General features: G+C 50.1%; 1 protein-coding gene across 1 annotated transcript; it reads right to left on the bottom strand.

Moving 5' to 3' along the window:
- Positions 1-197: 197 nt before the first annotated feature.
- Positions 198-13,136, bottom strand: NTHL1 (nth like DNA glycosylase 1). The gene is made up of 6 exons (XM_034784884.1): positions 12,874-13,136; positions 12,252-12,502; positions 6,942-7,112; positions 6,026-6,185; positions 2,319-2,424; positions 198-1,205 (listed from the first exon to the last, which is right to left on the bottom strand). The coding sequence occupies exons 1-6, from the start codon at positions 12,917-12,919 to the stop codon at positions 1,082-1,084; spliced, it is 858 nt and encodes a 285-aa protein (XP_034640775.1). The 5' UTR covers positions 12,920-13,136; the 3' UTR covers positions 198-1,081.
- Between the last annotated feature and the right edge of the window lie 35 nt (positions 13,137-13,171).

The following is a 13,171-nucleotide window of genomic DNA, read 5'->3' as shown; positions in this document are numbered from 1 at the left end:
TTCCTTCCCCCCATCCCCAGCTGCGACAGAGCTGGCTGAGGTGTTCTCCTCTTTCCAATCCAATAGGCCCTCAATTCTTTAGGGGTTAAAGCCGGACACACAAAGGATCAGTCAAAACAATATTTATCATCTGATTAAGCCAAAGCGCCACAGCTGCTACTGGAACGGGTGGTTCTGTGACTGATTCCCACCACACCTTGGCAATCCGGCACCCTTTGAAAGGCAGACAGGGCCCCAGGATCAGAAACAGAGCTATTTTAGCATCCCCATTGCTGCACTTACGCATGTGCTTAAATCCGGCAGACTTGCTTTATGTGCTGTCCTGAATCAGGGCCCAAGCTCAAAGGAGATCCCATGGGGAGAGAGTGTTCAGAGGGGTTAGCGTTGCCACAGCTGAACTTAAGAGCGGCCCTGCTGGCCAGTCTCTGCATCGCTCTCGCTGCTTCCCCCGTTCTTGGCTACGAGCGAAGCCCCCACGTCCTGGTCTGGGTGGCTGGGCTCATCTTTGTGAAGCCTGAATTGTACCTTTTGAATGCAATATCCCTCCCCATGGGGGGCTGCCCCATACTCCCCTCCCTGCCTCCAGCTGGCCCTTGCCATGCCCAGTCCCTATGCCCACCAGCGGTGGCTGAGGCCACCACGGCTCCCTCCTGCACTGCAGAGTTGTCAGTAAAACCTTAATGAAAAAAAAACCACCTTTCTTAAGCCAGTCTGTGCCCAACCAGCTTGAGGCAGGGACTCCGGGCAGGGCCAGGCCCCGAGCCAGCGGAGGTCTCCTTCCAGCTGCACCAGACACCGCAGTGTGTAACATTTCCCCGTTCCCACTGTCTCTGTGCAGTGTTTGTGTTAGACACCCACACCGAGGGACTGTTCCTGCAGAGCTCAGCAGGACGGCTGCATTTCAGAGAGTGCTTTTCCCCTTCAGAGATCTGCTCTCGCCGGGTAGCTGCTGCATTCCCATCCCATCTCTCTGCAGCACTAGGTCTCTCCCCAAGCCCAATGCAGTCTTACTGGGGCTCAGAGTCCAGCGGCTTCACAACCCCGGTGCAGAGCTGTTGCTCTAGGAGGAGCAGCCGTCCCCTCAGCATCTCTTAGCAGCCGGGCAGATGTGTCTGTTGAGGCAGTCTTTGCAGCGAGGGTTCACAGGCAGGCAGATCTGCTGGCCGAAGCCCACGAGGAGCCAGTTTATCTCACTCCAGAGATCCCTACAGACCCAGAAGGGAGAGGAGTTTGGTAAATGCTGCTGCGGAGCAGGATTGAAAAGCAGCCCAGCACCGCTCAGGTTTTTAATTCTTTTCCCACCGACAGTTCATTAGCTCCTCAGCCTCTCGGAGGAATATTCCAGCCCTAGCTCCCGTCCGCCCCGCAGACTTTCCCAGAGCCCAGTCCTGCTATGCTGGCTGGGGGCCAGGACCGTTGTGGGCTGGAGCAGCCAAAGTAACTTTTGTGTTTTCTCCTCTCTCCGGTGCAAACAGGGGAAAGGCACATACACAGCTACTCCCACCACTGGATGAAGCAAACAGGCTTCAACCTGAGCTCACACTAGGGCTGTGCTACCGCCCGGCACCGAATCCCCATTGCACCCATAGCTGGGCCTTGCAGCATACAAATTCCAGAGGCCACTGCACACAGAGTGGAGTGCTGGGCTGGAGCACTTGGTGGGGTTTCCTTCCTGTTCAACACCTGTTATGAGTCTCTGATACACAGAGAAACTAATTGATCATTTAAGATATAGGCCAGAGTTCATCCCTGGCATACTCCATTGCAGCTGAGGAGATTGGCAGACAGATCACCACTACTGGATGGTGGAATGGCCTCCCAAGGGAAGTGATGGCCTTGGGTGTGTTAAACCAAACTGGACAGTAGAGAATGCACTGTAGGGAACAAGTCCAGCAGCACAGACTAGAGTCTCTGCCATCTCTGAACCGTCCAAACAGCTGAACGAATGCGGCTCCCCGGGAAACAAGAAATAACCCGAGGCCAAGTCCTAGGCCCAGGCACTGCAATGCCAGGCTTCCTTCCCTGCGGCGTCCCTGACAAGGGGAGGGGACAGGCTCACTGAAAACGCCACGGGGCAGGGTAGGAAACAGCTCCACAGGGTTCTGTGTGCTGGATGCGGCAGCCGCTTGTTGCCATAAACCACAGCAACGACCAAAAGATGCTTCAAGCTGGTACTGGGGAAAGGAATGCCAGTGGCAGCTTCCTGTGAAGATTACAACGGGGAGGGGAGGGGAGGGGTGTCTGTGTCTGTCAGGATTTCAGAGCCAAGCAGCAGCTGAAAACCAGCCCAGATTCCCCTGTTGCATGAGACACCTCACCTGGGCAGCCAATCCTCGAGCGCCACTCTGGTCTCCTCGGGGGTTTTAGTTTCCTTCTTCACCCATTTCAATCTGTTAGAAATCCTGTGCACATGGGTGTCCACACCTGGGGAGCAGAGAGGTTGGAGTCAGGAGGGAACAGCTGGTCAGGAGGGAGCAGGGTCTAAGGCGTTAAAGAAGCAGTCAACTCAGGACCTACAGCAGATGCACCAGTCTGTATTGGGAGGTTCTGCCATCTGAGGGCAGATGCCAAGTGGGTTTTTGCTGTCCAAAAGTAGGGCCCTGGGAGGCAGAGTACCATGGCTGGAGTAAGTGTGTGGGGTGTGTGTGTGTGTGTGTCACAAATCCACATAAAGAAGGAACAGCAAGGTCTTGCCAATGGTGAAAGTGTGAAACAGACAATTTCCCCCCACCTCCCAGTCTGCCATTCAGAAGTGCCAAGATCTGGGGCTTGAGTTGGCTTGAAGATATTTCCTTAGTTTTATGTATCCCCGGCACTAAGTTGACCAACGAGACGGCAAGGAGCGCATGAGCTGGCCTCACTGATGCCACCACGCTCTTGTAGGGTGCTTTTCATCCATAGAGCTCAGCGTGCTTTCCACAGGAAAGGGGGCGGCGTCCTGCCCACCTGGTGGCTGTGGAAACCGAGGGGAAGTGACTTGCCCAGGGTCACACAGCTGAGCAGCAGCAGAGGCGAGAGCAACTCTCAGGCCACTGCCCTATTCACTGGACCATCTGCCTCTCTCAAGGACCCTGGCCTGGAGTTCTCGGATAAATGCAAGGTAAGACTCTGCCTTTTCCTGTGAATTTTCTGCCAACCCAAGAAACCCCTAACACTGCCCAGCTAGTCCATGTCCCTGGTGTCTTGCCCGTGTGTTGGGGCTACTTGCTGGCATATTTCAGAGCAATTTATTTTGGGCACTTCCATATGAGAACATGGATTAAACCAAGACTTGCTTGGAGTTATGACTAAATATCTTGGGGGTGGAGGAGGCAGAGTTATTCATTCTCCCTGCTCTGGTAGCTACCAGGCCAATCTCAGAGCAGGCAAGGGGACACAGCTGATCTTTCAGACAGCTTCCAGACCCTTTAGGGCTTTGTGGGACAAAACCAGCATCGTTAGCAGCACTCTGAACCCGAGGCAGCCAGCGCATGTCCTATATAGCCCTCAAAGGTCAGGATTGTTACAATATTTGTATTTCAGTGATGAAGTAGCCAATGTTTACAGTGTTAATTAAATAATACTCATGTGTTTTAAGATGTACTTTGTCCCAGTAATTAAGTTACCGGTACTTTAAGTAGGCAGCAAGGAAAAAAGTGCTAGAGCAGGATTTTCAAATCCAGGAACCTCCAGGTACGGAACCTAAAGAAGTGCACTGATTTACCAAAGCACCGAGCTCCCACGTGCTCACACTGATCCCTACGAGTCCCTGCAGCAACGCTCATCTACCAGGGCGAGCAGCACTCCAGGCTGAGGGTTACTGTAAGAGATGAGCCCTGCCAAGCCACAGAACAGTGTCTAAGCAGGACGGCCAGACAGGGTGTCAGGAAAGGATGCGAGCCAGCTCAGAATGGCTCCAAACCAGGAAGTCAAAGCCCTTTCCAGCTGCAACCATGACATCTGCACCGCCAATGGATTAATATGGGAGGGCTAGGAAACAGCAGCCGCCAAGCCCCAAAGTCCACAGCCGGGAGTTTGGCCATTTTCCTTCCATCTTGAAGGATGATTATTAGCTTATGATAAATCAGGGGGAAGGGGCAGAGGTGTGTACACGCGCACACGTTCACGTAATCGAAAAGACCTTTCTTCCCTGGGAGCCTGATCCAAGAAGTCCCTTTGACTTCAGCGGGGGAGTTCTCTGCATCGAGGGTTTGCTAGGTGGGTCTCAGCATCAAGTGGGGTTACCTCTCTGCAGGGATCACGATTATTAAGTCACGAGATGTCGCTGATCATCTCAAGAACTTTACGAGGATGCTATAGCGAGGTGGCTCCTCTCTCGATACATGGCCCAAAAGTGGTGGGACAATGGGACGTGGCTTTGAAAGAAGCCATGATTTCCCCAGGACAATGTCACTCTGAGCAGACTGGGGCTGCAGGCTGCACACTGTGAGACAGCCACCCCATCTGACTTAGTTTGTTTCATCATAAACAGTTTTCTTTGTGGTGGTGTGATCTAGCAGGTCAGGGCACAGGACTGGGGGCCAGGACTTTTGGGTTCTCTTCCTGCAGTGGCCTCAACTGACAGTAGGCAAGCTGCAAACGCTGCCCCCTACGTTCCCCAGGATATGCATTTAATAATGCTACACAAAGAGTTTGGAAGGCTCAGGGAATGTTTGAAAAGTGCTTTGAGACTCTCAGATGAAAGGCTCTTAGCACAAAAGTAATCTATTGTTAGATCAGCAGTGACAGACTGGTCCTTCTGTTGCTAATTGAACAAAACCCAGGAAATTGCTGTAAACAGGAAGTGTGTAGCTTTGCTTCTAAATCAAAACAGTGCGTACAATTCCTTGGAAAGCTATCAGAGCTCCCTCTAGACTCTCCTCCCCAACAGCGGATTAACTGTTCAGAAGGAACAACAGACTCAAAAGCTTGCCAGTCTAGTGCAAGAACCACCCTTGGTAAAGCCGAGTTTCAAGACACCGTTGTGCCCTGTGTTGAACTTGGTATTGAATTTTCACTCCAAGTGGGCGTCATTCATCAGGTGGTAGCATTACCAGGTTTCCCATGACTCTCTCGGATTAAGCAGCAAACACACTTTGAATATTAATCTGTCCCCAGAGACCTTGATGCATACCTGGAGCTCCGTCTTAGCCAAACAGAAAAGCCAGTACGGCAGTGCCACCTGCTGGCCTTGATGGGCTAAATCAAAATCCTGCCTTACCCAGATTCTGTTCCTTTAAAATGAAGGGGTACAATTTCTACCAGAACCTCACTCCAATCCAACCCAGCCTCTGAGGCCCATCCCCACTATAAATTCAAGAAGGCTTCAAATGATAAGCCCCATCACCTGAAGACACCGAAACAGGACCTGAATACAGTGCTATCTAGGCCTCCAACTTTTGTAAGTTTCCAGTACCAGAAATGGGGCAAAGAAACAGAGACACTGATTACCACAAACCTCTTGTCTGACAATTCCACAAGGAACCCTGCGCCTAGGAATTCAAGTTAATGCCAATTCAGCCTAAAACAGCCAGTTTCAAACAAAATCCTCCCAGGGACCGTCAGCAACTAAGCTCTTTCTAAGTATAGTTGCAAAAATCAGACTTCCTCGGTTCCTTCTCCAGCTGACCTGAAAGAACTGTTTCCGAAGTGAGAGTTGTTTAAACAAAAAATGTTATTTAACAGAGGTATTGTGGAATTACATCTCCGTTGCTTTGCACTTTTCATCAGGGGACCTTAAAGCGTGATACATGTCACCACACATCCCTAGTTATTATTCATTAAGCAATGCCTTTATTCTTAATCAGCACACCTAGGAGGTAGCAATTAGACCCATTTTGCAAATAAGTAAATCCAGGCAGAATAAGCGACTAGCCCAAGTGACTTCACCAGCCTTAGAATCCTTCTGGTATTGAAATCTATGGATGAAAAGCTCCCTATAAGAGCAAGGTATTATTATGTTACAAGCAATGGATCGGGAAAGATTAGGATTGGGAAGAGTGGGCAGATCATGGTAGACCAGCGCCCTCCACACTGCAAAACATACCGATCCCAGTCACGTTGTTCCAGGCAATGTTCATGACCAAGTGGGCCATCTTGGGCCCAACTCCCGGCAAGTTCACCAGCTCCCTAACGGTACTGGGGATGTCACTTCCGTATTGCTGCTTCAGGATTGCGGTCGTCTGTTTTATGTACTTCACCTTGTTCTGGGAAACGAAAGCAAACAGCATAGGAGCTAAGTTCCCATCCAAGAAATGGAAAGGAGAAACATGTACCAGACAATAGGACTATTTCCTTAATTTGAGGGAACAGACGTGAGTTTGTAGAGGAAAATACAAAAGATGTCCTTGATTTATCCTAAAAAGCAAGAAGCTGTAACGTGATCAGCTCTAACTTCTAACCATGCTTGGGATGATACCAATGAGTGCGTTCTTGTCCTGGATACAGATTGCTAAAACTGGGATAAAATACAGCTTCCAAATTACAGCAGATTAGTACGGAGTCTCTCGTAAGCAGGGCATGATGCATGATTGCCTGCAGCAAGGGGGAAAGAAAAGGGGGTCTATGGTGAGCTGAAAAAAAAAAAAAAGGAAATACACGTAAAGGGAGAAAAGAGAGGCGTTCTTGCTAGTAGGTGAGTGGAAGAGGCGAGAGTAGCAAAGGAGAGTAAGAGAGGTAGGGAACATGAACGGGACAACAAGGGGCATTGCTTTGGGAGAAGTCAAGAGAAATAAATAGGCAAGGACCGAGGTGGTTCCCAACTGCCATTACAGGTCATATGGATAATTTTTATGGAAGAAGGGGGTGAAGCTTGCAAAAGCCGATCCAACCACCCCGATCCGACTCATAGCTTTGTGCCTCGGATATTCCTGAGACAACGCCAACAGTTTTGGGACCAGGGGCATCATTCGACTTCTGCTTAGACACACGACCATCTACAACCACTATGGTCTGGCTCTCACCTTCCAGAATCCCACCGGGTAAATGAGCTGCCCCAGAGTCACGTCGTCTGTCTGCAGAACGTTGTCCACCGTGAGGCCATGCTCACGCAGGCGCAACATGGCTGCCGAGGTCACCTGATCTTTGGTCTGGCTGGACAGCATCAGCGACAGCAGAACCTGATAGCGCATCACCTAAAGGATGAGATGGGAGATGGAGTGTCAGAGACCCCTTGACTAGACAGGGCTGGGATCCTGAAAGTTCTGGGTCTGGGGTCTGCAAGTCAGTGGAGTACAGCGACACATACACACGTGACATGCGTATCAATATGTGCCATATGGGCCTCTCCTCAGCTCTTACCTTATTATTACTATTTAAATAAAAGAGATTGCAGTCGAAAAGAGTCAGAAATTGTATCTACTTCTGTTTCCCCCGAACCCCTAAAGTTTTCCTCTTAGGTAATCATGGCTTACAGAAAAGCAATGGGGCGATATTAGAATAATTTGCTGGAGTTCATATCCATGGAATCGGCATCTCCGCAGGCTTGACAGCGAAAGATAGAGCTGGGATTTTCAGAAATGCCTACGTGATTTAGGAGCACGTGCCCTTGACTTTCAATGGGATTTGTGCTTCTAAGTCACACCCACCTGACTCCTATTGGATTTCAATGGGATTGGGTGCCTGATTCCCACAGGCCTCTTTGAAAGTCCCAGCCTAAGGGCTTGTCTCCAGGTTAATGCAGGGCCAGCCAGGGCATGAATCTACAGTGCACCAGCTTGCCACGCAGTAACATCCCACATGGGCACTGCAGTGAAAGTCACTGCGCTGTAGCGCCACTCACATGGGACGTTATAGTGCAGCAAACTAGTGCACTGCAGGGGTCCATGCTGACTTGCCGCACAGTAACTCACCATGTAGACAAGCCCTTAGAAATTAAAATCAAATATGTAATGAGACATTGAATTGCTGGACTACTCTGGACAGAGCATTTCACTCAGATGAATGTGTTTCTCCAGACTCAGGCCTCAGAACACTGTCCAGTGTGCGGCACGGTCACCAGAAATACCCTCATTGGCTGAATTCTGATCTCACACCAGCGTCAGTCGGGAGGCACGTCACTGAAATAAGTGAAGTTGCTCTGGTGTAACGGAGCAGGATTTGACCTGGTGTCTATTTCCTGCTTTACTGCTGAGTTAGACTTTCCTTCCCTGTGACTCTGCGCTGCAGACCCCGTCTTCCCAGCCAGGCACCCGGTGCTGGGGGTTAGTGTAGCGACTAAGATGATTGCAGAACATTTGGGCTACAATTCCAGCCTCAGGCTCCTCAACCCCCTAAAAACAGCCCTTGAAAGTTCTGGCCAGCAGCCGGAAAAGCCCGGGGTTATTGTGCTAGGGGTTATTACAATGCCTAGCTTTATCGTGGAAGGAATAAGTCTATTCCCTTAGGGAAAAGAGTTATTTCCCAGTGATGACTTGTGGTTCTCTTTAACCCCAGAGTATCACTTTGTGCTGGTTGCGGTGTCTTTACGGCGTCACACGCTGTCTCAGACTAAAGCAGAAGCTAACCATTTTCATTAGGGACTTCAGACTAGGACACGACCCCAGTCCTGGGGCCAGAGATTACAAGAAGAGCAATATGTCAAATAAATCTACCCAGTTGCATCTTCAATAGCCTCCCTTTGGAGCCCTGTGGGCTGCTCAAGTATACCTTGCTCGAGCTGTTATGCAGAGATCACCAGAGTCAGCCTGCCCTTTAATCTAAATGTTCTCACACAAACAATGCCATTTGATAGAGTCTCCCTGCAGCCTCCCATCGCAATGCTGCACCACGGTTTGTTGTTTGTACCGATGCAAACGTGTGCAGATGTTCCCTTTGGAGGGCGGCGTCATTCTGGGCCTCTGATTCTATGCCAGCGACTTGGGGAAGCACAGCACCATTCCAAGCATGCCTGCGTTTTTAAATAAATGTTTTCTTAATGGTGAACTAAGAGGGAGAAATACTAGATCTGTGTCCTTTTTTGCTCCTTTATAGTGCATAAAAGCAGCCTAGAAAGTTTTCTTCTGCCGCCCCCCCCGCCAAAATTCTGCTTTGTTCTTTGTGTTAAAAGATTTAAGTCTGGTCTGCTCTTTAGATCCTGCAAAACTCTGTGGCTGATGGGAGAACTGGCAGGATTACATCATCAGATAAGCCATCTAAGAAAAAAAAGCACAACTGAGAAGGGATTTGCACACAGACTGTTTAAAACTCTTACTATCTAACTCAAATATCTAGACATGGAATCAAAAGTTCCTTTGGTAGAGGGCCAACACAACACCTGTGCCTCTTCCGTTACAGGCCACGAGCTCTCCCAAACCACATGTCTAGACTCAGCCAAACACAAAGGGCACGGCAAGTCTATTATTGTAAGATCTTGCGTGCTCTAGGTACAAACTCACACTTCTTTAGTTAAACCAGTACCAGACTCCTTTGTGGCTGTGTGTAACTGGGTGGTCTGTCCCTTTATGGGTGATGGGGAAATGGGGCCAGCCAGCCCTGTTCTGAGGCAGAGCCCCTTTAAGAAAAAGGGTTTGGGCTTGGTAAAAGGGATAATCAGATCCAGCTGGAAAAGGGGCCCCCAGTGCTTCCTATAAAGGCTGAAAGAGCTCAGCCGAGGAGAAACTGCAGAAAGACAAGTCCTGCAGCAGGAGGAAGAGACCCAAGGAGAAAGGCCTCTGGGCCCCTGCAGCCAGTTTTGCGCAGGGGAACAGCTTGGTTTTGTGTTACTCTGCAAATTTAGTATTGGCATAATAAACTGTGCCCTGAAGGAAGGGTCTGGACAGACTCTGGGCAAGGCGTTTAATCCTTCCTGGGCTGAGGGGAGAGGGCAACAGCCTATAACCCACTTAGGCCTTGTCCACCTGAGACAGTGGCACCCGTTTAACTTGAAATCAGTTTTTAAACACATTTAAATTGCTGCAAACTCCTGGGTGGGTGCTCTTAAATTGGTTGGAGGGGCTTATTTCAGTTTCTTAAAGCTGTCCCTTATGAACTTCAGCTAACCTCCAATAAGAGCATCCAACCAGCCTTTGCCCTGGTCTAACTGAAGTCACTTTAGAACTTACATTAAACTGGGGCATCAGTGTGTGTAGACCGGCAGGCTGCCTTTATCCAACAGAGAAGAGCAAAAAGGGACACACAACTTCCTTCCCTCCCTGTCCTTGCAAGTCACCTTTACACGAGATGCCTCATTGTAGTTCCCTGCTCGAAACCGGTATAACAATCAGCAATTATGCTGAGAGAATCCCATTAGTAATGCTCACATTGATTTATTTTGGGAAGAGGTGGGTTTCCCGGCTCCTCTCAATGCTGGTTCCCCTTGCTGGAGGCTGTGGAGACCAGTCAGCTAGATATGACTTATCCACGACTCCCAAAGGGATTTCTGGAGCTGCCTTTATGAGCCACCAGCCTACAGCAATTGGCAGGGACCACCAGAATATTTTTCCATGGCTTCCACTCAAAACCAGACATCACCTTGCTCCCTGGCTCACAAACCTTAATCTTCCCCTCAGCAAGTGTCTCCATTTAAGGTGGAATTAAAAAAAAAAATCATGTCACTAATAAAAACTACGTATGTGGCATACGTCACTCTTCATTATGAACATAAGAGCTGCCATGTTGAATCAGACCATGATCCATTTTGCCCAGTGTCCTGTCTCTGAGAGTGGCCTGTACCAGAGCTTCAGGGGGAGTGTACCGAACAGGGCACTTATGCAGTGATCCACTTGTCTTCCACTCTCAGCTTCTGGCAGTCAGAGGTTTAGAGTTGCCCCAAGTGTGGGGTTAAGTCCCTGCCCATCTTGGCCAATATCCATTGATTGATCTATCCTCCATGAAGTTATCTAGTTCTTTTTTGTCCCCAGTTACCCCTGACTGTCCCCCTCCCAGTGTTTGTGGGCTGCAGACTAGAAGTTACTTGCACCAGGGACCGTTTTTTAGCCATCTAAAGCATATAGCATGTTCGTGGTGGCACCTCGGTCTCCTATTCTCTGCCTTTGGCACACAACAGTTCAGTCTCCTGAGGACTTACATGCTTCAGTCTAACCCAAATTAAGGGGTCAGTATGGGGTAACTGGGTGAAATTAATTAGCAGGGCTATGCGGGAGGTCAGGGGAGATGATCTAATGGTCCCTTCTGGCCTTAAACTCTACAAAACCTGGTTCAAGTTTTGAGTGAAAAATGAACCTCCAGATCAGGAGGACTGTTTTGCACAGCTCCACTTCTCTCCCTATGTCGGAGCTGCTGCCTGAGTGGAGAACAGCTGGGGAAATTCACACTGTTGTTCCATAGCATGTCTCCAGAACCTGGGACTGAAGGGAGCTCCTTCACCACACGTTGCACTTGGGGGAAGGCAGCATCCACACAGCTGCCGAGTCCCTTTCCTCTGGTGTGTCTTTTCCCCCCCTAGGGTTCCTAACACTTAACATATTATTAGAGAATGAACAAAGGCAGATGCTCGTAGAGGCAGAATGAACAAGAGGTGAGGACAAGCCTCCCTCCCCCAGTTCCCATCTCCTGACTTGCTAAATACTTAGCTCTGTGTGGTGGGGCTGCCTGCATTGGCCTTTGTTGGATGTGGCTTCTAAGCACATGGTTGTTGGATACAATTATCTCACTGTGTGTCTACGTGCTCTCCTACCACGCAGCAGTAGGGGATACAAAGTTTGTTTGTGTGCAGGACTGCGAGGAGCAAAACGAACAGCATGGATCCCCAGCTGGACTCTGTGTCACTGGCCACCCCCCCACTGAAACAGCGCCCACCCCTTAGCTTACAGTGACCTGCCACTAGCTCTCATTGGGCCTCCAGACCAAAGGATAAAATCTCCGAAGCACAGTCGGAGCACAGCAACCCTTCATCATACTGGTTTCCACCAGGGAGAGTCTCTTTTTTGGTGTAACGCTCACGGTCAAAGCAGAGGCATCAAGATCAGGGCTGATGAAAGGGATGGTCAAGTTCAGGTAATGGGATGAGAGACCACCCCATGGACCAGCCCTTCTTCATCTCAGTTCTTCGTTCTTGATGCCCAGCAAAGAACCGCCAAGGAGAACACATCATTCATCTGGCAAAATAAACCACTCTCTGAGTGACCAGCAGAATTTACGCCATTTCTCATGGCCTATAGCTCTCACACCTTTCGAACACACCCTGGGCAAATCGTGGCACCGCTGTAAAACTAGGGTAGGGTACCCGCCCTCCAGCATGAAGGAGTTTGAGCTCTACAGCTGGAGAAAGTTGCACAATATCGTCTGTGGCTCCGCTAATGCTCTCAGGCTGAACGGGGAGCTACGTGCTTTACCTCTGGAGGTGCGCTGCTGTCAAAACACTTCTCAGCCCCCATCTGATCCACAGGAGCGTCCTTCTTCCGCCTCATTTCCCGGATATTATCCAGCTGCTGCCTCCAGTTCCCTGGCTCCCATTTCAGTCTCTTGGAGTCAGTCTCCTCCTTCTCAGCAACGCCTCCTTCCAAAGAGTCATACAGAATGGTGACTTTCTTCCCCTTCCTGCTGCTCTTTGATGGGACGGTTGCCGTGCTGTGGGCCCGACTTCCTGAAAGAGGTGAAAAAGGGACTTTCAGACCATAGCCTTTGGAAGAGTCAGAGCCAAGCTCCTCCCTACACCAATACAGCAGAGCCATGCAGCCTAAAGTGGGGCTAAGGTTCCACCACTCCCCTGCTTGTCCCCCAAGCCCTCCCATCAGGAACACAACCATGTCCACAACATACACATCAGGCAAGTTTTCCAGTGTAGACTTATGAACTGTCTAAGGACTTATTGGAAAACGGCCCCTTTCACATGTAACAGCGCGCACACACAGCATAACAGCATGAGATGCGATCACATGTCTCTGGCCTCTGCACAGGGCTGGACCACAGGCAAAGGGCTGCCCTCTGAGCCACCGCAGCGCTTATCTCGGGTACCTGCCAGTCCAGGGCAACGCTGGAGCAGGCTTGTCTCCTGGGTCATGCCAGGGGCAGAGGCAGTTTAATGTCCCCTACTGTGGGGTCTACAACTGGGGTGACCAGATGTCCCGATTTTTGGGTCTTTTTCTTATTTAGGCTCCTATTAGCCCCCACCCCATCCCGATTTTTCACACTTGCTGTCTGGTCACCCTATCTAGGACAGCCCTCCTGGCTGGGGATGGCTTGGTGACCCGATGGGGCTGTTCCACCGGTAGCCTCTGTGAGTGGGAGCTCAGAGGTGGATTAGCTGGGCTAA

This window comes from Trachemys scripta, chromosome 10 (assembly GCF_013100865.1).
Source record: "Trachemys scripta elegans isolate TJP31775 chromosome 10, CAS_Tse_1.0, whole genome shotgun sequence".
Lineage (NCBI taxonomy): Eukaryota > Metazoa > Chordata > Testudines > Emydidae > Trachemys > Trachemys scripta.
Note: the sequence above shows the minus strand (reverse complement) of the source record. Positions and strands in the feature narration are given on the sequence as shown.